Source organism: Coffea arabica, chromosome 10e (assembly GCF_036785885.1).
Source record: "Coffea arabica cultivar ET-39 chromosome 10e, Coffea Arabica ET-39 HiFi, whole genome shotgun sequence".
NCBI classification, from domain to species: Eukaryota; Viridiplantae; Streptophyta; class Magnoliopsida; order Gentianales; family Rubiaceae; genus Coffea; species Coffea arabica.
The window spans coordinates 6,396,159-6,420,707 of record NC_092328.1 but is presented as its reverse complement, the minus strand read 5'-3'; the positions used below and the strand labels follow the sequence as shown (position 1 = coordinate 6,420,707).

The window sequence follows — 24,549 nt, the reverse complement described above, 5'->3', positions numbered from 1 at the left end:
AACTAACTTTACATCATCTATCCACCTCCCACATTGCCAAATAGGAGTGCTACCTCAAAGCACAGGCCTCTCAATTTCTGAGTTCCAACCATTTTCTTCCAACCCTACATGTCCATGGGCATGCACCTTAGCAAAAGTTTATAGTGACCTATTTTATTGTACATTGCATTTGATCTCAGGCTTTCCTGCTCCGTTGGCCCCCGTGCTTTTAATGCCTACCCCTCTTTATAAAGCTCAGCACCAAAAGTCAGCAACCTCTTTAAAGTTGAGAAGTTTCAGGGTCCTGAAAAAGATTCTTTACTTACTTATGTTCTTATTTTTTTAGGAGGGGAGGGGTTGCGTTGTCTCTGTCATTTCTGGACAGGGATATACCAGCAGCAGATTAGAAAGCCAGAGGTAAAATAGATAATGCTAAACGGCAGAAAGAAGCAATTGCAACAGTTTCTGTTGTGTTGGATTGAACTTCAGTGTTTGGTGATTGGGGAGGAAAATTAGACATTTTGCCCCCTCTAACCAAGGAAAATGGGTGCCATATGTATCCACTTTTTGTATTCAACCTAATCAAACATCTGAACTGGTTTCCTATGTGTCACATTGCCTCAGGCAACAAACTAGCGTCCAACTCTTCATTCACTGACAATGTGTAAGGCTATTTTCCAACCTGAGAATTGCAACCTCAAATTCTTTAAAGTAACTAACATGATATAATATGGGCAACTGCAGAAGGTATAGGTAACGTGATGTGAAATTCTTTTGTGGCTGGGATTGGAAGCCTTTTAGAACATGGACAGTGCCTGAAGACCTTGAATCACTGTTTCGAAAGACACTAAACGGCGTCAAGGCATCCATTTGAAGGCATTAATGGGAGGAAATTGCCTGAAAAAATAGTTGCCAACCCTTTGTCCAAGCCACAAGGCGGGACCTGCCCTTTTTTCCCTATCTCAAAATTTAAAGTGACAAAAAACTTCGTGGAAGGACCAAACCCAAAAGTTGAGAAGTCTAATCCTAAAGCAAGATGCAGTTATGGGTTGGGGGCCATCCCTTCATTATGGCATGGTCATCACTTTAGTAATTCCACATTTTGTTACCATCTAGCTAAACTTTTGGCACCCTTTTCTCTGCTCTGCCAGAGTATTTGTGGAGAATCCGGACTATATTGTAGTTATATGCCTTCTCTTTTAGCGCATACTTCTAACGCGTTAACAAATGCAGTAAGAGGTGTGCAGGCACTGATTTGCTACACAAATATAATTAAGATTGAATGAGATTCGATGATTATCTTCTGCTGAAGAAGTCCCTCCTAGGATTTGAGCTCACCAAAGCCATTTTATAATCTAAAGGTTAATGTGGTAAAGAAATAAAGAGTTGTTTGGTAGTTGGCTAGTTGGAACAATTTGTGCGAAATCAGGACTAGGAAAGCACTATCGCTAGCATGACCCTTAACTGGCATGGGCTCACAAAGTTGAGAGCTAGGCATGATTGGATCATGAAACAAGGCTCGTGGGGCATCAACTTTTCATTTTTCTCTTGCTTTATTTAATTTGGTTTGTCAAAAAAGCAAAGGCTAAAGAAGAAGTTCGGTGTTAGACTGGTGACCCTATTTTAAATAAAGAGAGCAAAAAGGAGAGGGATTGCAACAAAATCAACATTAAAGATGGTAAAGAAGGACACACAATTCATGAACAAAAAGTTATAAAAGGAAAGCTGTCAGTGCTTTGCCTCTCTCACATTTATTTTAAATCTCATCAAACCAAAGCACTACTCAAAGCCCCAAGCATCAAATTTCGCATATACAGTTCATCAACCACAAGATCTAAAGCATAGTAACTAGCAATAAGAAGAGCAAATAGAGGAGCAAGAGGAAGAAGAAAACAAAATGAAAAGCAGAGAAGGCAAAGGGCCTCCCTCCACAGATCTATTAGTATGTTTCCCATCCAGAGCCCATCTGACACTAATGCCAAAGCCAATTTGTAGTCCAGCTAGGCCTTCAGAACCAAGCAAACGCCAGCACAACCAGCACCAGCACCACCACCCGCACAGCCACCATCATCACAACCACCGCCACCACCTAATAAAGAAATCTAGCACAAGAAATGGAGTTGCAGGCCAAGCAAGCCCAATCCTGTGGGCCAAAAACAAGCCAATGAGCAAGGAGATTGATGAACCAACATCACCAAAAGTCACTTGTGCTGGCCAAATCAAAATAAAGCCTAAAGCCAGCTCATGCAAGAATTGGCAATCTGTCATGGAAGAGATTGAGAGGCTACACAAAAAATCAAAACACAAGAAGAGACCAGGTTGGGTTGAAGCACTAGGATTCAAGAAGGATGTCATGCAGTTCTTAACATGCTTAAGAAGCATTCGATTCGATTTTCGATGCTTCGGTGCATTTCCTTCGACTTCAATCACTTCTGATGATGAAGATGACGTTAATGAAGATGATGACGAATGCCACCAAGATCACCATCAAAATAACCATCTTGGCAAAGATGCAAGTGACGATCATGATAGTGAATCTTCAAGAACTGTTTTCTCCAAATGGTTCATGGTTCTTCAAGAAAACAACAGCACTAATAAGACTGAGTTGGTCAAGACAGACAATAAATTGATTAAAGAAGAAGCCACTGAAGCACCTTGTGCTCCTCCACCGAATGCATTATTGCTCATGCGCTGTCGATCTGCTCCCGCGAAAACCAGGCTAGAAGAAAAGGAAGAAGATAATGATGATAAAGAAGAGGAAAGGCATGATGATGACGATGATCATGATGATGAGAAGCAAACAAAGGAGCAAGAAGATGGTAAAAGGGCTGAGGTTCTAGCCATGGAAGAAGAGAATAAGAGGAAAGATAACTTAGTTGTGATGAGATGTGGCACTGCTGATTTCTACAAATTTTCTTCTGATATAGCAAAAGAAACTTGGGTTGTTGGTGGGATTAAAGATTCACTATCAAGAAGTCGAAGTTGGAAGAGGTGATACATGATTACTACGATCGAGGTCCCTGCATTTCCATATTCTTCTTGCTTCAAATTTTCTTGTTAATTTTGATAATTTTTTTTTGGGTTACGTGATATTTACCTCCTATGATTGATGTTATTTATATTCTGAAATTGCGTGGAAATCCTTGAAATTCAACTTTCTCTTTTTCTGCTTAGGAAGTTGAAGTTGTATGATGTGGTCTGATGTGCAAAGCAGATACTCTCAATCCATATGTATATAGCCATTTGAAGTTTAAAGTTCCCAGCTCAAATGCTACATCTGATAGAAAGTTGTTCTGCCAAACGCATCTTCTTATGAGCAAATCCATTACATAATTAATAGTTAACTGATCATGCCATTTCCTAGCTCTGCTCTTTTTTGTTCATTAATTTGTCTTTGATCTGCTAAATTTTCTGATTGATGATGAAAGTTAGCCCCGAAGATGAAAGCTAGTTTCTTTTGGCATGTTTTAAGGGGATCAGCACTGTGGATGTACCCAAGAAGAGTAGGAAAAGTGTAATTTAATCTATATTTTTGCGCTTTCGTGGCAATGAGCGAAAATAAATGGATGTTTCCAATATTATTGAAATTCAGAAATTCTTGGAAAATTTTCGTGAATTTTGTGAATGTTGAAGGAAAAAAAAGGAAAAAGGTCACTACAACCGAGGATGATCTAGAAGGCCCTTGGAAAATTCAGGCCTTCATGGTTACTGATCGGAAATTCGGGATCTAAACTCTAAAGAAGCCGCTGCACATGAAGAGCATCTTTCTTTTTCAAGGTGCAAAAGTTCTTCCTTAATTTCCAGTTAATTGCTTGGAGCATCATGCAAATGCAAAGAAATTATTGAAAAAAAGGAAGAAAGAAAGAAAGAAAGAAACATGGAAATCCAATTAGTAATAAGCTTCTTCAGGTTTTTAAATTTGTAAGCCGATGTTAGATATACATTTCATAAACCATGTATCCAATTGCTTTAAGAGGTTCCAATATTTAAATTTATCGGGAAGGAATCCAGATTATTGGTGTACAATTACTTAATATTGTACTAGGACGAGGTGTTTTTTCTTTTTCTTTTAAGCAAAGAGGTTGAAATTTCCAAGAAAAGGAAAAGAGGGGGTTGTAATTTAATTTGAACTTGAATTTGTGGAGGGATTTTATTTGGACTTCACTTGGGCATCGTACAATGACTAGTAACTACACTTTATACTTCAACGTTAGGTATTTCTCCCAAATAATCCTTGGAACAATTATTTCAACTTTCCAAGATGCTAAAAGCAGGGCTTTTTCAAGTGAAAATAACAAATTTACTAATTACATTGTTGTTGGAATTCGTTCAGCATCATTTGCTCAACAAAGGTCAAAGGAAAATTCTGAAGAGATTCTAATTGATTGATTGATTGACAGACATCACAAAATATGCTAATTACTATAAGTTATGCTCGCAGCACGCCTAAAATTCATCTAAGGACATACGATTAGAGCATACGTCCAAAATTTGCTAGCTTACACTCAGACGTTTCTATTGAATCTGACAATTGAAAAATTTGCCAGTTAGATTTTCTCAAACAATGTGGATTGAAGATTTTCTCAATGAATCATTCATTCATTCTACCCCTCTTTCGTTATTTTCATATTGAGTTAGGTGGATAGCCACTGAGAGGGTGGGGGGATCTTCAAAAGGGACATTATTATTGCCAACAAAGAATGTTTGGTGGTAGCAATGATATTCAATCATTATGTCCCTCTGTTATTTCAACTCAAGCCCAACCCTCCTTATTGCTAGTATTTGGATGAATGATGGTGCTCCATTTGTCGTTTGACTTTCCGGGCAACGCAAGGTTAACAAGGTCAAATTGTGGAATCAGAAATCATAGCAAAACAAAACGGGCAGCAATCAACAATCAGAAACAGTTTATAAAATGAATGCAAACAAACATTTGATGAATTGATGAATAGAATAATCGAAATTGACTAATAATTAGCTTAATATTCTCAAACAACTAATAGAAAGAATAGAATAGAAGACATGAAAGTGTACTCGAGGTGAAAAGATACACACCCAAAAAAAAAAATTGAGGAAATATATACAAACTTCCACTTAATGTCTGACGGTTTCCTTTACTTCTTTAATCTCCACAGTTTCTAAATTGCTCATGTATTGGATTCTCTTAGCATCCAGTACCTGATACAGTCATTTGGCACCCCACATGAGCCATTGCCATCAGACATGTAAAACAAACAAGTTAAAGAAAGTCCTAGCAAATGCAGAAAGTCCTAGCAAATGCTACATCTGATAAATTCCAAAAGCTGTTATCTAAACTTATATATTTGATCACTATCTAGTCTAGAGATAGCAGATACATCAGTTTTCAAACCCCTTTATTGGCAAGCTGTATCCCTTTATGTAGTTGAGGGGACGCAATGCAACTGCTCCCCCAACTTTGAGAAAATTATGTTTTAAGCTCAGAAAGTTTGGTTATTTTGAATGTTGTTATTTATTTGTCCCCCTCCCCTTCCCCCACAAAAAATTTTAAATTTTCTTTCCTATTATATATTGCTCTCCAAAAAAAAAAAACTAAAACTTCACGAATATTACCCTTTACAAGAGTGGTAGACCCACGAAAAGTTAAAATATCAATGGAGAAGAAATTTTCACAACAAAACTGAAAAACAATTTAGATTCGAAAGCATAGCTAATGTACAAAAACAAATGAAATTTTAGAATATACGTGTTTATTAGTTTTAAACCGTACTATTGCTACATTTCTTGTAGTCTCAAAGTTTGATCCGCCTAAGTTTGGGGTCTTTGACGCATAAATTACAAACCTTTTTCATGGTTAATGGGTGAAAATTTCTCTCAAGGTTGTCACGGAGCGGCCGAAATCAGTAGTATTAGTAGCAGCAGCACAATTTGCTCCACTGCTGGTATCAAAATCAATCCCATTTGGGAGCTTGAAGCTGGTACTACTACCATAGAACTCTGTATCCATCGAAAGCAGTAAGGAAGTGTAGGCATTGATAAACAATTAAACCCGATAAAAATACAAATGCATGCAGGATTGGCAATCAAATTGTGAATTACCGGCTGCTGTGAGAATTTTTCCCGCTGGCTTGTTGCTAATGACTGACTTCAAATCAGAACTGGTTCTTGGCTCTTGTACCTCATAGTTGTGCTGCTTTTTCACCTGCTTTCTTGCTTCTTGGAATCCCTTTGTTACCTCCTCATCCCCGGGAACTACGCGCATCAGCGTCTCATAATCTTCTAGTGCTGCCTCCCATCGTTCAAGCTAAATCATATGAAACATGAGAGAGAATGAGCGATCTGTTGTTCATAGAATTGGAATTAAAGCAAGGCATCCAAGTTTTTGTTTCTCTTTTCTTTGTAGTGTTGAAAAGCCAAGGAAATTGGACGAGAAATTATGTCCTTCTACTGAGAGCTACCTTAGCGTTGCTATCCGCCCTTCGCAACCTGGCTTTGCTATACGAAGGTCGTACTTTAAGGGCCTCTGTACAATCTTCAACTGCTTTCTCATATTGTCCCAGTTTAGATCGGCAAGCTGCTCTATTGCAAAGCAAGACAGAGTTGTATGGCACTTCCTCTAGTGCTGAAGTATATGCAAGAGAAGCCTCAGCATACCTTGATGCATTGAAAAGCCTGTTTCCCTTTATCCGTGTTGATGCAACAAAATCAACCTTCTTTACAAGTGATTTCACATCATCACTGGAATCAAGTCGTGCTGCGTGTCTTGCAGCAGCCACAGCATCCTCAAACCTGTCAAACCATCAAAGGCAAAGTCCAGTTTAGAATATTAAATCTTGTTTCTTTATTTATGCTGGTGTTACATAGTAGTAATTGGATTGTTTATCCTCCTTCCAAGACAATATATCTCGTACCACAGCTATCTTGAATTAACTGATTCCTCAAGATGACTAGAGTAGGATTGAATGAACTTGTAGGCCCAGAGATGACTATTCTACTAACCTGCCTGCAGCCATGAAGATCTTAGATCGAACTACCAATAACTTAGCAGTTTCAGCTGAGCCAAGAAACCTAGTATGAAGTTCAATGTCAAAATCAGGTCCTTCATCATTAACTTTGTATGCCTCGTCGTCCCTGCTGAGTTCCATCAAGGCCTCTGCTTGCATAGCATAGATCTTCAAAAGGACAGCGAAACAGAAGGCGTCAAACAGTATAATGACTGCATGGAACATGGGACAATGAATTTTTAGGGATTAGAATTTTCTTCATGGAATAAGATATTAAACCTGTGGTGCTGAATCTGCACCCATTGCTATTGCAGCCTGACTTTGATTGAGCAATGTCTCCCAATCCTTTTGCCTCCGAGCTCCGGAGCACCTATTTAGGTGTGTCTCAAGATTCTCAGCATTGGAAATGTCCTTACTGCTAGCCTTGCGCCCTGATTTCTCGAAGTGATCTATAGCTTTCCCTGCTTCTCCCAATCTGTTTGATTGTACGGACAACGATAAGTTCTGTTAGGTTTCAGACATTCCCGCAGATGACAAGATATCAAGTTTTCATTTATTCTAGAATGATTTCATTTTGAGCAAGTTCAGATTGTTATACCTGATAAACAATCTCGCCAAACGATAATGAGCATTATGATACGAAGGATCCAGTCGGATGGCCTCTTGACACTCAAAAACTGCCTCAATGAGATTGCCTAAACTCATCAAAGCAGCACTCTTGTTGCTATAGAAAGATGCCTTGTTTGGATCAATAGCAATTGCTTGATTGTACAGGTCCAATGCCTCCTTGAACTTTCCCTCCTGGTACTTCTCATTACCAAGACATTTCAGTGCCTCAGGGTCCAACGTATTCAACGAACCAGAAGTATGGTTCCTTTCAGTTGGCTTCTTCAGAATGTTCCCCATTGCAGCTGTGGCCGGGGCAAATTTACCACTAAGATTTCCCTTCTGAACAGTCCTAGAATTCGCAGAATCACTCAATGATTTATTGTGTCCTTTCTGCTTCAAGTTTCCCAAATGGCCTACAAGCATAACACTGCCTGTAGACGCACGATACAGATGTCCTTTGCTACTGACATTGGATTTCCTGTGACTTGTCACACTAAACTCGCTTGAAGTGAAGGTTGGTTCCCTCCTTAACATCCGAGTGTACTCAGAATTCACTACTTGCGAGGTACTGATCATACTTGAATTGTTGACAGATGACATTGAGCTGTTACTAGAATGTCCAGTTCTGTGGCCTTGTGCGGTGGAAAACATTGTGCTATCCATGCTCGGTTTTCGCGGTGCTTTTTCAGCTAGCTTCAGAGGAGGTTTAGCTACAATTGAGGAGTCCATGGCGGCTGCCATATCATTTTCGTCCGAGCTGCCTCTTTGCCTCTTTGAAGCATAAAACCTCAGAAACTTTACAGGTGTTCTCTTGCTGCTGTCCCGAGGAATTGGCGACTCTGATGTCTTTCTTGGCTTCAACACCCCACGTTGCAAAATTGCTCCCACCAGTCCACACCCCTCCTTTCTAATCTCTGGAGTTTCTGCCATGGAAACCTCTTCTAACAGACTGGCTGTTCACTGAATTTGTCAAACAGTATAAAATCTACCTGATGAGTGATGCAACAAACAAAAAAGAATTAATTTGTTGCAGGAGCTTTGAACTCTCTGCTGTTACGTATAAAATAAACAGGTGATCATAAATCTTGATGTGAAGAATAAATTAGCATACCATTTTAATCTTCAGCCCTGTAAAGAATTTCAAATCACATAAAGGAGAAGAAGTCACAATATGGCTTCAGAGAGAAGAGTTCAATGAAAGGTCAAGTTCATCAAAGAGAAGTATATACATATATATACATCTTTGAGCCTCAAGAGTGGATGCCAAGGAACCAACTTTATATCTTTTGCCAGTTGAGGCTCTGCCAAATCCAAATTACAAAAGACTAGCCAATAATTATATTAATATACTAGGATTTACTTGGACATCTTACCAACAGAGTTGTAATAATAATCTTGTACTTCGACAAAAATTCTATTCTATAAATTTTTGTGACAGTTTCCAATTAGTACTAGAAATAAGTAGGACTTGTTCAAATCATATCCAGTATATGGACAGTAAATCAGTTCAATGGATTAAAATATTTCAAGTGCGAAAGCCTTTTATGAATCAGTTCAATAATAAGGAAAATGTTAGATCGAATATTTCTTTTTTGAGGAAACTCAATTCAAAAATCAAGACAGATAACAATAATGATGCAAGGAATTGGCAGGCTCCATTTCCTGGTCATATGACGGAATTGACAAACTCCATAGTGCACACAAGGAACCAAGAATAATTACGTGTGAAAAAATTGAGACATGCTTATGATAATCATAAAACAAAAATGTCAAAAAACTAGTTGTCAAACGTTTTAAATTAAAAACCAATGGTGTCTTTACTCAATTGGCAAAGATCGATCAAGCTCACGGGAGGCATAAATAATTACCAAAATATGAAAGATCTAATCAGCCAATATCTGAATTTCTTGAATCAAACAAAATTGTGTTGCCTTGTAATTGTGGGTTTTGTTTTACTATTGGAGCTCAAAAGAGTGGTTCTGGAGATGGATATGGTCATTGAACAGAAACTAACCCCCAAAAAATAAAATTAATGATCTCGTTTGGATAAAAATTACTTATACCACACCACAATTTAGTGGAGACATGAAATATTTTTATTTTAGAGCTTATAGAGTTGGTGCAGTGCCCTCTTTTCCTTTTTTTTTTTGGTGCCTGAGTGGAGGAGTTGGAATTGTGATTGGCTCGGTTATTTGTCTTTTAGGGTACCAAAGATAGCACAAACGGACTTTGCTTAGTATGACCTCTGATCACCACTTGGCTCGATCTCTGCTTTTTTTGGAGAATTATTAGAAATTAGTTACCGCCGGCTTAAGTAATTGATAGTACAAATTAACAGTTATAATTAAAGAACCAGCTCCGGCCGGCAACACGAACCCCCTCACAGAAAACATCTCCATCAAGTTTGACCAGATCAAAAGATGGGCTAATTATCCTCAAGGAATTAAAGTGAAACCATCCATGAAAATTCCTTCATTGAGTAGCAGATGATAGGGTATGAAAGTTGCCTAATACCCTAAAATAGTTTATCTCTGTATCTATATACCACGTAGGAGGAGAATGCAGACGGTAATTTTATTACCTAAAAATTGATTAGGGTCAATTTTCATTTAGATGGAACTAATTAAAGAAAAAAAAATGAGAAAGTAAAACTTTTCACTTAACAAATTAAACAGGCCATTTTGATCTTTTTGGTGATGATCCATGCATGTTTTAACTTTAAACAGGCCAATTTAATCTTTATGAGTTGCAAGCCATTGTGTAATTTTTTTTTGCCGACAAAAGTGAAAAAGGGAAAGAAGAAAAATTCTATAGTCCCTTTAGATAGAAGTAGATGGAAGATGATGAGGGAGCCACAGCCTAAATCTTATACAATCATCATCACTTCTTTCTGAACTTCCTCAGCTAAATGCCGAAGAAGTAGTCAAACTTCACACCTCATTTGACTCAAGCAGATCGATCCTTTAAGCCAAACAGAGGTTTTTGTACCCCATTAACCTTTAGTAAAATTTGATTTAACCTCTTTACAAACATATTCTCTTTTCTTGGATGCTGTTCATTTGTGTGTAATCCCAGAAATGTGGAATGTGAACTCGTACCAAAACCTCTTGAAGAACAAGAAATAATGGGCTGAAGTGGAAATGTGAACGATTGGGTCCAAAGTCTATTTAATGCCGTATAAGAGGCAATTTTGTTGTGGCGACAAACAATATATCTGGAAACCAGAAGGCAGGAATTGGTGAGACCATTACCATTGCATCTTGAAGAGGACTGCATTATGAGTAATCTTTTAGTAATCATTTGATAAAAGTATTGTTCCAGCTGTGTGTATTGGAGATGAAAATGTCCTTTGAGTGAACACTCTTCAGAAACTACAGCACCTATAAAATTCTTGCAGATTTGATCAATGGGGAATTGGAAACTAAATCTTTGGAATTAAGTGGCTACATCTTTACATTTATAATGATATTCCAAGTTAGAAAGGGACAATTAGTTGTATATTATTCTGCCCGACGAATGATAAATTTATGAGTCGTCTATTGTTTCCCTATTAATCTTTGTAGGATGATTTAGCAGATAAGAACGAGTTTCTCAATGTTTTAAGCTAAAACTATTGCTTGCTTACTTCTTCCTCATTCCCTTTATGAAACCAAAAACGTCCTAGAGGTTTCAACGAAGCAAGAATATGGGACTACTACCCATGTATTTGAATCCCCACTTTAGTGCAATTAACAGCTACCCTATATTTGTACCGTAATCAGTAATTACATTACCAATTAACCATTTAGTATCTTCATGAGGAGGACTCATTTCTTCACTTGTTTTACTACATCGCTTTGATCTACGACATTCGTAGTATAATATTTTTCAAACTCAAATTTCTCTTGACCGACAATGTCCACTGCTGCAAAAAGAATTAGCACTTTTATTCCGCCAGTCATATTAATTGAACGCATGGCTCATGTGGAAAACAGACTGAAGCAAGGCACACAGTATAGAAAGATCGCACACAATCTTTGAAACGTCAATAAATCTTCCAAGTTTGCATGCCAACCTAATTATTAGCCAGCCGTGAGCTATCTCCAATGGATTTTTGGCTTCCTCCAATTTTCACTTCTTTTTTTCCTGTTTCTGACTCTGACCCTGTAGGGGACAGATAGAAGAAGGGCTTTAGCTTAAGGATTTTAGAATTTACAAATTTTAGAAGTCTTCATCAGTGTTAGTACAAGTTATGGCATTTCGAGGGGTGTCACATGATTGAAAATTTATTCATAGTACAATAGATTGATTTCTTCTTTCCCCCATTTTCTTTATATCCCGCCAAAGAGGGGGTTGTTTGGTCGGGGGAGTTATTATGGCTTTTTGGCAATGCTATGAGTGGAGAACCATTCAGCCTGTAGAAAGCAAGACAACATTTCACGTGTCAATCTGTGGAGCAGATGCTCACTTAAAAAGTGAAGCTTCAAACACAGTACATAGCAACACTGAGAAAAATATTTGGCACAGAATTGCTGATAAAGGTGAGCCCATTTTCTTGATTCTTAAGCACTCGAGATTCTTCTTCAAGCTCCTTCTTGTTTAAGCTGAAATGATATCGATCGTAGGGGGAAAAAAGTACTAATGAAGAGGAATTTTTGCTAGAAAGTCTAACGTAGAGGGCGAGAAAAGTGTAGGCACCAGCTGCATTTTTTGCTATGTATGCACGTAAAGCAATAAAATCTGGACGCCTGATCCAAGAATTCAAGTGGGAGCTAGGTTTTTGCTTCATATTTGGATATGCCCTGCTTTCTAAAAGACATTCCCAGTTGGCTCATCCCATTCCTAGGGCGGGCTTTGGAAATCTTCCTCAACCAGCAATCCTGTTGGGGGGTCCTTGACTTATCGAAGATAAACCTACACAAAATGCCTTTAATTCGCTCGAAATTAATTTATTGATGATGTACCATGTTTCTTAGCTCAATTATCCAGGATACTGTTGTAACTTGTACTTTACATGTTACATCTGAGAGTCTTTCTTGCAGTTGTAGTGAGTGTGCTTGGATAGCTCGTTATTTGTAAATATTATTATATTCACATCATAGACATATATTTCAGATATTTTATTTTTTAATTATATTTTTATTTCACGTACATCACATTTCAAAAAATGCTGTAATGTTTAAAAAAATTAGTTACATTACAATTAAGTTATTAATTCACCCGTTTCAAGCGCATGTCATTTTTCACATAAGTCCTTATAATACCAAGTTCCAACCAAATAAATCATGCTTCACACTATGCTTCAACTTTTGTCCTACTTGAAGCAACTTTTGTCCTACTTCCACAAAAAAATTTTAAAAAAAAAAGTTTGAAAAAGGGGAATTTTCATCGGTCAGAGCCCCAGTAATATTTGTGCTAATTCATTTATCACAGTTTGCTATAAAACCAACACAGAAGAAAGTTATATTCATCATTAACAGTTGCATGCAGGGGAAATATAAATTAAATTCTTCCATCCTGTTGTATGCAGGCCTTTGATTTTTTTTTTTTTAAATCGAATTTTCTTATCAAAATTTTTGTTTACGAGAACAAACTTTAATAAGGACGATTAGACTATAAAAGGTACGGTTTTAAATGCTTAGAAAGCATTCTTTAAATAAGCATCTCGGAAACTAAAATTCAGGCATGGTCCCTTCGGGGACTTTTGTTGATAGAAATCAAGCATGACTTTTAGGACTGAAAAAAAAAATCAAACTATTTGTCGAATCCAATTTGACTTGGCAAAAGCTCGTTTGAGTTGATTTGCGAACTAGTCAAATCAAGTATGAATAGCGTTTTGTGTTGCATAACTTTTAAATTCGATAAAAAAAAACTCGTTCAATTTAAATTCGATCACTAAGCAAGTCAAGTTTGAACAAAATTTTAAATTCGTTAAAATAATCAAACAAATTTGAATATTAAAGTATTCGACTTGATTAGTTTCGTTTATCCCCCGATGACTCTTTAGATCAGGCACTGCACAGGAAAATGGTAAAGAAAATGATGACAAAAATATGTCCAAAGTCAACTTTGCGATTAATGGGCTTGAGACGCTGGACACTTATACAGTCATTACAGAAAAATGCGTCCTGTTTGGATTAGCTATTTTTTAGAATGTTTTTGAATTAGCTATTTTTTAAAATGTTTTTGAAATATTTTACTATAACAATGTACGTGAAAAATTTTTATTTTAAATATTTTTAATGGTGTTTTTGAAAATACATTTTGAAATATTTTTAAAATTTTAAAAAATCTTACGACCACCGACCACTATCCCACCCCTCTCCTCCCTTCCCCTGCCACCCTCCCTCCGCCCCTCTTTGATCGGGGGTTGCAAGCAGAAAATGGTAGCCACCCGTGACCAAATTTGGTCGCGAGTTGTGACCAAAAACTGGTCACCGACCATAGCGACCAGACCTGATCTAATCATCATGGTCAATTACCAAAGGGGGGGGGGGAGGGGGGCAACGAGAGAGACGTGAGGAAGAAGGGGGAGAGAAGGGAAGCAAGAGAGAGGAAGAAGAAGGAGAGAAGAAAGAGAAGGGAAGAGAGAAAAGGAGAAAGAAGGAGGGCGAGGAGAGAGGGGGAAGGAGTGGCGGGTGGTGGTACGTTTTTTGTGGTTGGTGGTGGTGTATATTTGGGGTTGTTTTTAAAATATTGTATGGGTGTGATGTTTTGGAATTATTTTTATTTCTGTATTACTATAACATTGTACATTAAAAACTTGTTTTTTAAAAATTGAGAATTCCAAACGGAGCCTTCACTCTTTTTGATAGACAAAATTAAGCGTCAAGAGTTTCAAAGCCCATTGACAAAAAATGTCACAGACCCGATCAAGAATTCTACTGTGCTGTTTAAGAAGGTGTGCCCCTAAACACTGATAACAGCCTTTGTTGGAACGGGCACTGGCTAGCAGATTCTGACTCTGAAATGGGCTTGGACTAATTCTGTGTCTTAATGGATAATCCAACCCAGAAAACCTCTCTTCGGTAATCTCGTCTTTCAATCCGGAGAGGCCCAGAAACTGACCACTGTTCGTGAAGAATATAAAAGCTCTTCAACAAGTTGTAATTCATCTTGTACATCTTAAAAAGATATATATTATGTTTGATTATTGTTCATGTGAGCTTATATATACTAATTGCGTTAGAATAATGTGACATTGGTTCTTGCATTTTGAATTTTTTGTTTGTTGACGAAAATTTGACACATAACATACAGAAATGCACGACGGAAATTACGTGACATTTTTTATGAGGAAAAATTACGCGACGTTCATTCTTGGTTCGAGTCTGAAATCCTTTCTTTCCCCAGAAGTGGAGTCTCCCTTAAAAAAAATAAAATGAAATTATGCCGATAACTTTGGACGGTTAAGCACATCTAGCAGTATATTCCAAAGTTCTCAAGACTCAACTAAGTTGATTAGGACACATATAAATTGTTCTCAGTATTTTGACACATATAAACGTTGTTGTTAAAGCAGTCAGTAAACGGAGATAAGACCAGGGCAGTGAGATTGAATTAATTTGGAAGGCATCTCTAGGAAAGGTCAGGTCAGGTCAGGTCAATCAACTAGTCCCTAATGAGAAAAAAAAAAATATTCCTATCCTACACAGGATGGACGTTAATGCAAACAAGAGAAAGATGGTTAGTTACGAATAAATCTTCAAGTGCATCCAGATGAGAAAGAAGAATTCAGGCATGTGAAAAACAATTAGGAGTAAAGAAAAGGAAGAGTGCAGCTCAAACCAGAGTGAATTAATGAATCCCAAGTAGATGGAACCATCAAACCAACCAAGCGAATACTAGGTCACCAACCTATTAAGCTTTCGAACGCAATGCAATTAATCCAAGAAATGGGCTTTCCCTCCCCCCTCCCTATCGTCTTTCAGTTTCAGCCACCAAAGTTCATCATTATCTTCTAAGTGGACCCTATCCTCTGAGCACATTTAACGTACAGGGTGTTACTTTGTAAAATTTTGATTGTTATTTCGATTTGCTATGCTATGCAGTAGTGAGATATTATTATCCATTTTCATATTATCCCTAATAAAAAAAAAAAAAAAGTACTACTTGTGATCTAAGATATAACATCTTGAACCGAGTAGAAATTAAGGTTTTGACAGCCATAAATTACTGCTAGTATATTCGTCAAGGCAAGAGAAAAGAAAATGCAATTGAAATGCGGCCGCAATTCTTAAATATTCCGTGTGGAACTCGAAGGAATTTGGATGCCAGAGGCTGGGAATTTGATTGGTAGGGTTGGCCAATAGGCATTACCGGAGGGGGAATATGTTATAAAACAGGTGAAAGAGACGCATATCACCCAGCCAGCAGCAGCAGTATTTTAAAATTGATTCTTTGTTTTGTTTTGGAAACACACATTGGATTAGTAGTAGCACACCATGGAATCTTTCATTCATCTCAATGACTCGGTTAAACCGTCGATTAGCACTAATAATGTTTGTTTAATGCCCATAAAAAATTGTATGGTTGCAGCTAACTAGAATGCGGTTCAACTAATCAATCTATCTCTATCAGAAGAAAATATATGTTTAGAATATCCACCCTCATGGGAAAACATGTTGTATAAAAGATTTTGCGAAAGATTGCAAGAAAATATTAAAAAAAAAAAAAATTGTAGGATAAAAATGGTTCATGAACCTACAAATCCTGCTGTGGCTTAGGTTTTACCTACGTAAACAATTCAACAAGCATAGGAAAAAAAGTTAAGCTTAAGCAAGAAATAATTATGACTTGTAATCTTAATTCTTGGAGGACGAGGACTGTAAAAGATTCCCTGATGTTGCTCTCAATTATAGCTTTTGAATACACCACTATTGTTTTCCAATTCTCGACCAGAATTTCTGGGTTCAAGACTGACTCAGTCAAAGACTGAGGCAAAGAGAATTTTACTTGGTTATCTATTGTTCGAATAATTGGGTAGCAGGTGGTAGTTTCTAATACACTCTCTGCCTTTTGGCCCTTTTCCGGCCTCTTCTCTTCTTTAACCCTCATCAACCTGCAAGAGAAGTCAAAGTTGCTCATGGTAATTTTTGTGGAGAAACAATCATATTGTTAAATATGACTAGCAATAATGTTTAATCACTTTTCTGCTAAACATTTACAATGATATAAAATTCTAATTGCTTGCATCTTTATTTATTTAGTAAAAAAAAATATTTACATAATCATATATATATATATATATGGCAATCCATCATTAATTCTTGGTGATATGTTCAATTCGCTAAGTATGTATGTATAAAATATGGGTATGCATGAATTATTATGATACATGATAGCAGATCGAATACAATGAGATCGATGAAATGAAATTTTGAGTTCCCAAACATGAAATGAAATTACTAGGAAAAATTTGATACAACAACTGAGATGAAGGTAGATGGCGGCAGAAGAAGTGGCTATGGTGGTACCAACTGTAATTTTGTTCCATCTCATTCTCTCCCTCACAACTACCTTTAGCCACCTCATTCTAGTTCAGTTGCCTACCATCCTTTTGGATGTTTTCTTTTCTTTCTTTTTTTTTTCTTTCCTTTTTCACTTTGATGATTGAATTACTACTATAGGTTCCTTGAATCATTTCCCATTTGTGAAGAGTTTTATTTGAACCTTTTTGTCACATATCCTTTTCTTGCTTTCACACTCAATTTCACAAAACCATTCTCTCAATCTCTATTTGAGTTTGACCCGTTGCCACCTACCGGCAGCTTCTTAGCTCTCCTCCTCCAATACAGACCCCACCACTCTTCTTCAATCCATAGAGGAAATGTCTCCCTTTCTTAGTGCTAGACATCCATAACCTCAAAAACTTCTTCCTCTTTGTTAGAGCTTCCTAAAAGGTTATAAAACCTCTCCTCTTCCATTTCCTCTTCTTTCTTTCTTTTTTTCCCTTTTGCCTTCTCCTAAAACCCTACTCCATAATCTCCCTCATCTAGAAAGAAACAACCCCTTGCTAGATGCCTTTTTCATTTATCTTATTTGGCTTTCGTTCAAGTGAGAATATGATTACTTTATGAGAGCTTTTTCTGAAAAATAAACATCTCTTCACTCACTTCATGGCTTGCTTTCTTGCAGAAGAGATATCTTTTGATCATTCGTGTCCATGAGAAGATTCTCTATTTTTCCTCAGAGCTTAGCCATCATTATTATTTGGTAGACTAGTAGTTTTTCAATTTTTATTTTTCTTCATCTTCGTGCCATACACAGGAGCAATTAATCAAGTAGCCGCCTGGTGGTAATGGATTCTGGGAATAGTGGAAGTATGCAATCTTCAAGCGGCGGTGATGAAGAGTATGAGTCACGTAGTGAATCGATCTCTTCCTTCTTGAATCCATCAGCCCATTTTGGTTCAATTTCAGACCATCCACAGGCTTCTGTTCCACAACTTCTTCCTCACCAACCCACTAGTACTTTGTTCCATCCTCATTCACAGAATAGTCTTGATGCTTTTCCACAATCGTTACTAGCCAATAACCCAAGTGGTGGAAATACAAACACTACTTCTACTCAATATGGTAGTAATCATGACCTCGTCTGGCCCAGAGGATTGAGATCTGAAGCCAATTATGCAAACTTTGGAAATGTAACAGCTTCATCATCAACTCAATCAGTTCTAGCCGGTGGTGTTCAAGGCCTCAATAGTCAATCTCCATCTATGCTGCCATCCCTGGGTATTGAGGCAACAAAGAACGATGCTAAGGCTTCCCTCCTCCAATCTGCTGATCAACAACAACCAGCAAACGTAGTCAAAAATCCTAAGAAACGTACCAGGGCATCAAGGAGGGCCCCGACCACCGTTCTCACCACCGATACGACCAACTTTCGACAAATGGTGCAAGAATTTACGGGCATCCCAACAGCTCCATTTTCAGCTGCTGCCTCACCATTTTCAAGAAGGCTTGATCTTTTCTCAGCTGGTGCTGCATCAAACCTGAGGGCAGCCGGTCATTTGGCCGATTCACTAGGCTCCCTTTATCCTCTAAGGCCTTCGGCACAAAAGATGGTTCAGCTTTCCCCATTTGGGACTTCATCACACACCATGATTGATGCTCTAGTTTCATCAACTACAACAAATGCTGCAGGCAACATTCCTAATATTCCCTCGGCTGGTGGGGGTAATAGCAGCAATACTGTTTTGCCTCCTGATCATCTTGGCCTTCCGAAACAGCCTCAGAATTTACTGAACATGCAAAATCAGATGCTTTCAATTCAACCCCTTCTGCTTAACAAGCATCAGCCATCTGCCGCCCTTGCCACGAAAAATCAAGGGAATACAAGTCACGTTCCTTCCTTCGATGAACTGGGATTAGGCCATCATCCTGATCACCATCAGAATGTGAATGCAAACCTCAGTGGATGGAAAGATGGAGGAGGGACATTGAATGCTAGTCAAGAAAACTTGGGAGGGTCAAGTCAGCATATCAGTAATTACAAGTTTAACTGTTCGGCTTCAACATCAGAGTTTCAGCATGATAAGGGTTTGGAGAATGTTACCTCAGCGGGTGAAGGTACAGTGGGATCATGGATTTGCCCTTCTGATTAATTAATTAATTAATTAGTCTTTTGTGTAGTGTACACAAATTTTAAATTAATTAGGATTATATACCTTGAGGAAGTGTTAGGCCAGAAATTATATGCTATATGCTGACGATCATACATGTGTATGTATTTCTTAATAATTTTGATCAGTTATCACCTCCCTTTTCCGGTTTTTGTGGCAATATTTCTTTATTCAGAATTGTTAATTTATAAGTTAATTGATTCAGCATTTTTTTTTTTCCCTTGCGGGTTTTGTTTCCCTTTTTTCGGTTTGAGATCTTAGTTTACGTGGTATTGGACGATACCAAAGCCGAAGGTCCTACAATAGTGTGTTTATCAAGCAAATCTTGCATTTTTCTCCAAAGGATTCATAGAACCCAAAAGTATGCTGCTGCGCATCCACGTAAACCTTTTTTTTTTGTTTTGTTTCTATGGGTTCAAGATTCCAAGACTTAGAAGTTATAGCCTTTTTAATCACCTTCTGCACCACTAGTTTTATGCAATATATAGTTGGGAATCAAAGGATTACTGCCAGTCGTGCCTAATTATTATGGGATCTTTTTGGCCGCCACTTAAAACTCTATTTTAATGGTGGTATTAGTGGATTCATAAAAAGTCAGTAATTGGTCACTTCTTGAATTGGTATATATTACAATGAATGCCAATTTGTCGAAGTGCATGTTTTAGCCTTTGCTTCGCTCTCTTGATCCGTAACTTGATGGAAGCATGTACATTTATGACTCTAATTTGCATAGTTTTTCTCTCGAAAAATACTACTTGATTGATAATTCGATTGAATTGCAAATGCTTTTTCGATCGTCCAAAATTACCGATAACAGGTCAGTCAATCAATAAATCGCGTGGGTTAGCAAACTAATACTAATAGCTGCTGCACAAATGATACAGAAGTTTCACTTTTATAAGTGGGCAATTACTTGTACTCCCAAGTTAATGGAGGATAGAGAGAATAAGTTTGCAGCTATATCCTGGTCACCACGTGGAAGTAATATCCCCAGATTTGCTTGAGGAGCCTTTCTTCTCGTGTAAACTATACCGAGGCATAACTGAGTTTATACATATATAAATCAAATGGGAAATGAAAAGTTGATCCAGTCTAAACATATGAAATTTCCAATAATGTCACCTAACTTGCGGCCTCACCATGAACTTCTTCAAAATATCTTAACAACAGTAGACCACACTAAGATAAACTAACATATATATTTTTTGAGAATACTGCTTGTGATTCACACATGGATTTATCCTGCAGAAACAAGCAATTAAATTATTCGAATCTAGCTGTGCAGAGAAGCAGCGGTATCTTTGGTCTGCAAGTAAACGTCGTCTTGATTGATCTAGTTTCAGGCTTTTACCGCACACCATACTAGCTTGTTTTCTTGGTTAAGTCCCCCTTTTTGGGCTGCCGTCAACCATTAAAGAACATGGTTAGCTTTTTACCTTTTTTTTTTTTTTTTTGTGTTTCTCTCCTTTTATTTTCAGCAGATCAGTAGAATCAGCTACCATTGTTGACCAGATTTATTATTGTTTTTAGCACTTCAGCCCTTCCTGTTCTACTTAATTAGTCTTTCACCTATATATATATATATATATATATATATATATATATATATATATATATATATATATATATATATATATATATATTCTTCTATCCCCTTATAAATTCATCCTCCGATTACCGGCAAAAGGTGAAAATTATTCTGGTATTTTTATTACGTCACACGTCTTCGGACTCGAACGCGAACGCGAAGTTTATTGATTTAAAGTTTGCTAATTAATATCAACTTAATTAATGATGCAATGGGCAAACGAATTTGAATTATTGGTGCAAGAGTGCAATAGTATATAGTCTATCCTAGACTCTAACAATTAGGAATATATACTATGAAAAGGGGGGGGGGGGTGGGGGAGATGAAATTAAGTAGCAAGAAGAATAAAGAAAGGCAAAATGTATATATATGGCATGATTAGAGGAGGGCTATTGTTGGCTTAGAAAGATCAATTGATTGACAAGGATAATTCACACAACTTGATTTACTAATGAGTATACAATAATAATCTTCAATGTTCTAATTATAAAAGTAATAGCAGTGAAACTGAGGAGGGCAATGCAAAGAGAGTGAAACAACAAGGATATGATTAGCTTTGAGATTTTATTAGGTTTAGAGAGGATATGGTGACATGTGAAACTCTCTCTTTATGGAATCATGGTGGCCCCTTCCAGAGTGCAATCTGGTTTTTAGCAATGATGATTATTTCTCCCTCATCTATCCATGAATCTATCAAAAATTCTCTGGCAGATCAGTTCATCACTTGTCTTGGCTCATTCTTTCTCAAGGGCCATGTGAGAGGGACTATCCTCCTTGGAGCTAAGAACTCGAAAGGCAGGCCATGGGGTCTCTCCATCTCTCTCACTCTCACGGATATATACACACTTTCACACAGTCATTGCCAACAAAATCAAACATCCCAATCCTCTTTTTTTTTTTTTGTTTTGTTTTGTTTTTGTGTGCGAAATTGTAGAGGGCTGCCAAATCCAACCGATGGCAAAGTGCCAAATTTTTCTAATAGTATATATCTGAAAAAAAGAAAAGAAAAAAAAAACGTGTTCCTTAAAACAATAGGCAAGTTCCAATTAATAAAGACATTCAAGTAGTGACAGGACATTATCCTCATATGGCATCTTGTACGTTTAATTAGAGGGTAAGCAGCGTCAAAAGCTTCTATTCAGTCTCGTCTGTAGATGATTGTTTAGTCAATTTAATCCTTCAACTATATATCCGTTTGCGTTAACATACCAAGACTTTCTACCAATTAAATGCAGTACTCGATAGCAAATTAATCAAGAAGTTCATGGCCAAAACAAATCTTAGCAAATTAATTCATTGGTACTTTTAAGCGAGCTTTTTGATTATTAATTGAGAAAATAGTAATACGTATATAAAAAAAAACACATCGACCCAACTTCTTTTTTTTTTTTTAAGGTTATTCGACCTTCTTCGATATTACTTTCACAATATTCAAAGAGTAAATAAATGAATTTCTCCTAAGACTAAATCGATTACTTCGAAAAAAAAAAAAAAAAAAGTTCGGGAGTTTTAACTCTATATGATAATTAGAGTTGAAGAGAAGGGCATGTCCTGTCTTAATCTCATTATGAAAATCTCATTATACAAGGTTACAAAAATCTAATACTAAAAACAATAAACTAAAATACAGTAGCAGTATCAATCAAGCATACTACTACGAAAATGAAAAATTCTACATTTATACGTATATTGATTGATTGATTGATTGATTGATTTCCTCAATTTGCTCCATAACATCTTCTTAATAGATGGATTTGATTGTCATAATCTATCCATGTTTTTTTTTTTTGTGCAAATATTCCATCATGTCTTATTCCATTTGCTATTACCACACATGCATACAATTGTTTCAAACCCTCTCTATGGGCTGTCTCCTGCCTTCTTCACACCACCATAATTTGCCTCAATTCCAGTATTCTACTTCAATTTCAGCTATTTACATTTTAGTACATGCGTAAGCAGTGATGATTGTTGAGTTCAACGTTGCGGACAGCGGTCTTACAACTCGTGTTTAGACCGAATGCCGCGGTGGAATTAGACCTTCCCTCTCTGTTCCAAAGAATACAACAGTAATAATTAACATTGTTTGATTCCTCTTGGCAATTTTTTTCTGGTAAACGGCCGTGGCTGCGTTAAAATTTAGCCCCATGAAAATCAATCCACAGCCCCCCTTGTGACCACCAAAACTTGTCAACATATGGGGATAGAGTTTGGACCAAAACCATTACGGCTAGCAGATCCTGAGGATCAAGTATATGGACGTACTTGTGGCGCAAAAAAAAAAAGAAAAAAGTTTTCAATAAAGAAAAGTAATCTCCTATTGTATTTACTAGCTAGTTATGTTTACACGTACTCACATCACATTCACATCTTCAAAGCCTCTGATTAATCTAGAACAGAACCAATAATCCTTTATGGAGATCACAAGATTCCCTCTTACCGTATTACCAGCTAGTGTACAAAACTATGGCAACTCATGTACCATGCACAGTAACAATAGTCAGGTGATCAAGAATTTTTTTTTTTTTTTTTAAATTCCACTCTTGAGTGCCTTCTGTCCGACCCTTGTAACCCTTGAACGAGCACTCCTTCCTGGTTCAATTTTCTTTCTTGTACTCTGTATATAATGTATTCGGTTCAACATGCAATGAGTTCTAGAGAATTTGACAGAATGTATATTAAACATGACCCTTGAGTTCAGTTTAGTCAAAAGTCATGTTCCATAAGATTTGAGAGCTATGATAAACAAGAACGCTAGGTGTTGACGTATAAATTGTGAAGCACTTTGGTAAACAAGTCATTTAGACTCGAAAAGTTAACTTGGAATTTGCTCTGCCCAAAACAGAAGAAGGCTCCTGGCCAATACATAAGCCACGCAATCAGCAAATTGCGGGTTCTTCCAAAATTTTCCATTGAAACCATGCCAAAATTTCTCATGAATGATGAAGCCACATGATCATAAGCTGTAGAACGTGCCCCGCCATCCGGCAAAAGAATACCCCCGCTAGCTCCAGGGCAGGCAAATTAAGAAAATGATACACACAATTTTGAGAAGTTGGCGAGCTACGTTATTCAGAACCTAGACCATCTACTTCTTGTTGAGTCTTGCGTGTAGATGTCGGTGCATTTGAGGTTCATTTATGCAGATTTGACCTTCAACGTGTTGGCCATTTTTTCCAGATGTTGAACCATTTGATCATATCAATCTAAGATTCCGGGAAATTTACGTTACTAAAACAATTTAAACAAAAGTAACAAACTTAATTTCAATTTTACAGTCGATAAAGCCTTGATCTAATGACTACTGTTGAGGTTTTAGGAATTAAAAATTTGGGTTCAAGTGTCATACTATATGAGCTTTTTCTCTTACGATAAGTGGGTAAATCTATAGGTGTTATTGAGTTATAATTCTTATTAGAGATAATTTCAAAATTTCACTCAGCTTCCCCCAATTTTAGAAAATTACATTGACCTCCCTTGCTTTTACTGTTACTTACCCATCAGGCTAGAATTGTCCTCAAATACCCTTATGCAATATCATACATCAAAAGAAAGTGAAAAGAAAAGGTTTATTGATCAATTTAACCAAAACAAAAAATAACACTTTCTTTTAAACTTGCTATGCTTCCACGATAATTGTAAACCCAAAATTTCATCAACCTGTTCAAGCTAACTCCAACTTAATCCCCAAAATTTATCAATTTTGGCAACACTAAAATCCTAAATTTTACCAAAATCGCACTCCAACTTAATTCCCAAATTCTATCAATTTTGGCATCATCAAAATC

At 37.1% G+C, this 24,549-nt stretch overlaps 3 protein-coding genes across 4 annotated transcripts; 2 read left to right on the top strand and 1 right to left on the bottom strand.

Moving 5' to 3' along the window:
- The first annotated feature begins 1,668 nt into the window (after positions 1 to 1,668).
- Positions 1,669 to 3,280, top strand: LOC113712794 (uncharacterized). The gene has a single exon (XM_072068197.1). It carries the CDS (start codon positions 1,877 to 1,879, stop codon positions 2,972 to 2,974), a length of 1,098 nt encoding a protein of 365 aa, XP_071924298.1. The 5' UTR covers positions 1,669 to 1,876; the 3' UTR covers positions 2,975 to 3,280.
- A 1,606-nt stretch (positions 3,281 to 4,886) lies between these two features.
- Positions 4,887 to 8,871, bottom strand: LOC113711821 (TPR repeat-containing thioredoxin TTL2). Of its 2 annotated transcripts, none has more exons than XM_027235038.2 (8): positions 8,683 to 8,871; positions 7,561 to 8,560; positions 7,242 to 7,437; positions 6,958 to 7,130; positions 6,417 to 6,747; positions 6,058 to 6,262; positions 5,802 to 5,955; positions 4,887 to 5,157 (listed from the first exon to the last, which is right to left on the bottom strand). In XM_027235038.2, the coding sequence occupies exons 2-7, from the start codon at positions 8,499 to 8,501 to the stop codon at positions 5,813 to 5,815; spliced, it is 1,989 nt and encodes a 662-aa protein (XP_027090839.1). In that variant the 5' UTR covers positions 8,502 to 8,560; positions 8,683 to 8,871; the 3' UTR covers positions 4,887 to 5,157; positions 5,802 to 5,812. The 2 variants fall into 2 exon arrangements, with proteins under 2 accessions (XP_027090839.1, XP_027090841.1); XM_027235040.2 differs by having other exon boundaries at positions 7,561 to 8,531.
- An 8,428-nt stretch (positions 8,872 to 17,299) lies between these two features.
- LOC113711122 (uncharacterized) lies at positions 17,300 to 19,312 on the top strand. The gene has a single exon (XM_027234286.2). The coding sequence runs from the start codon at positions 17,851 to 17,853 to the stop codon at positions 19,153 to 19,155; it is 1,305 nt and encodes a 434-aa protein (XP_027090087.1). The 5' UTR covers positions 17,300 to 17,850; the 3' UTR covers positions 19,156 to 19,312.
- Positions 19,313 to 24,549: the final 5,237 nt, after the last annotated feature.

What these genes read in the sequence shown, in the direction of transcription:
- LOC113712794 (XM_072068197.1), top strand. Translation starts at nt 1,877, where the DNA reads ATGAAAAGCAGAGAAGGCAAAGGGCCTCCCTCCACAGATCTATTAGTA.
- LOC113711821 (XM_027235038.2), bottom strand. Translation starts at nt 8,501, where the DNA reads ATGGCAGAAACTCCAGAGATTAGAAAGGAGGGGTGTGGACTGGTGGGA. An exon ending in TTGGCGAGATTGTTTATCAG is followed by an intron (nt 7,438 to 7,560) that starts GTATAACAATCT and finishes ACAATCAAACAG; the next exon opens with ATTGGGAGAAGCAGGGAAAG. An exon ending in GTGCAGATTCAGCACCACAG is followed by an intron (nt 7,131 to 7,241) that starts GTTTAATATCTT and finishes GTCCTTTTGAAG; the next exon opens with ATCTATGCTATGCAAGCAGA.
- LOC113711122 (XM_027234286.2), top strand. Translation starts at nt 17,851, where the DNA reads ATGGATTCTGGGAATAGTGGAAGTATGCAATCTTCAAGCGGCGGTGAT.